This window comes from Gavialis gangeticus, unplaced genomic scaffold (assembly GCF_001723915.1).
Source record: "Gavialis gangeticus isolate Ggan-Ray unplaced genomic scaffold, GavGan_comp1, whole genome shotgun sequence".
Lineage (NCBI taxonomy): Eukaryota > Metazoa > Chordata > Crocodylia > Gavialidae > Gavialis > Gavialis gangeticus.
In genome coordinates, this window is record NW_017729022.1 from 183,690,163 (window position 1) to 183,691,288 (window position 1,126).

The 1,126-nt window shown below is 62.3% G+C and overlaps 2 protein-coding genes across 5 annotated transcripts in view; one reads left to right on the forward strand and one right to left on the reverse strand.

Moving 5' to 3' along the window:
- Window positions 1–185, reverse strand: part of PEX13 (peroxisomal biogenesis factor 13) — a 9,586-nt gene extending 9,401 nt beyond the window's left edge. The window contains exon 1 of the mRNA XM_019516638.1: window positions 36–185. Coding sequence (XP_019372183.1) covers window positions 36–109 — 74 coding nt within the window. The 5' untranslated portion in view covers window positions 110–185. The remainder of the gene's footprint in view (window positions 1–35) is intronic.
- Window positions 186–347: 162 nt separating this feature from the next.
- The window catches only part of PUS10 (pseudouridylate synthase 10), a 68,560-nt gene continuing 67,781 nt past the window's right edge, over window positions 348–1,126 (forward strand). Inside the window, exon 1 of one of the 4 annotated variants that reach the window (XM_019516634.1) lies at window positions 348–611. The gene's annotated coding sequence lies outside the window, so the exon portion shown is untranslated. The remainder of the gene's footprint in view (window positions 612–1,126) is intronic. The other 3 variants (XM_019516633.1, XM_019516631.1, XM_019516632.1) reach the window with 3 other exon arrangements.

Consider the following 1,126-nt stretch of genomic DNA (forward strand, 5'->3'; position numbering starts at 1 on the left):
CCGGGGGGGGGGGGAGATGGGCAGGCCGCACTCACTGGAAAGCCGGGGCGGCGGTGCCCGCGAGGCGCCGGTTCTCCCAGGGCTTCGGGGGGGGAGGCTGCGACGCCATGTCCTGCCCCGCGCCGAGCAGAGCACAGCGGAGCAGAGCGCAGCGCAGCGCAGCTGCCCCCCGGCTGCTGAGCGCGCGGCCCAGCCAGGCCTGACGGGGGGAGAGCCGAGCTGGCCGCCGCCGCAGGCGCTTGTGGGCAGGGCCGCTCCTCTCGATCGGTGGCTCCGGCTGCCTCTGCTGTGGCCTGCCCGGAGCCTGTTTCCGGGGGGCGGGGTGGGACGGAGCGCATGCGCACGCACCCAGGTGCGAGGGGTTCGTGGTCCCGCTGCAGCTGCGGCTCCTGCAGCCCCCGGAGGTAGGCGGCGTGCGCGGCCTGGAGCGTGTTCGCGGCCGCCGCGGCGTGACCCTTGTATCCTGCCGTCCCCGCGCGCCGCGACTTCGCTGCCACGTGGCCTGTGGGGCTTAGGGCTGAAGCTTGCAGTCCCGTGGAGGCGGATGCGGCCCAGTTGGAAGCCTGTTAAATAACCCGCGCGGGCGCGGAGACGTGCCCCCGCCTGCATAGGTGTGCACGTGCGTGCGTGTAGAGGGTCGCGCGCACGCATGTACCGGTGTACGTGTGGGTGCTTACAGGCACGTGCATACGTGTGGGTGTGCATGCCTACGTATGTACATGCGTGTATGTGGTTATACACCTACATGGAGCATCTTGAGTGACGCCTATGCACACAGGGAGTATATCTCAAGTGACCGTTCCTTCTGCACCTACAACTCACGAGGTTATCTTTATATGTATATGCACGTGTATATGAAGATATCAAAACAAAATCCCATTTAAGATGTATAGATTTTGCTTATGTCTGTCTATATGTGTAAGTTATATGTGTGTGTGTGTGTATACAGTGATGGCCTTAGGGTTGTTGGGGCCCTGGGCAAGAGTCATTTGGGGCCCTTTTGAGGCTTAATTTTGATGACCTATAAGCAAGTTGGACATTAGTTGCAAAAGTTTAGGAGCCCCTAAAGTGTGGGGCCCTGGGCAGTCATCTGGTTTGCCCTCCCCTAAGGCTGTGTGTGTGTGTG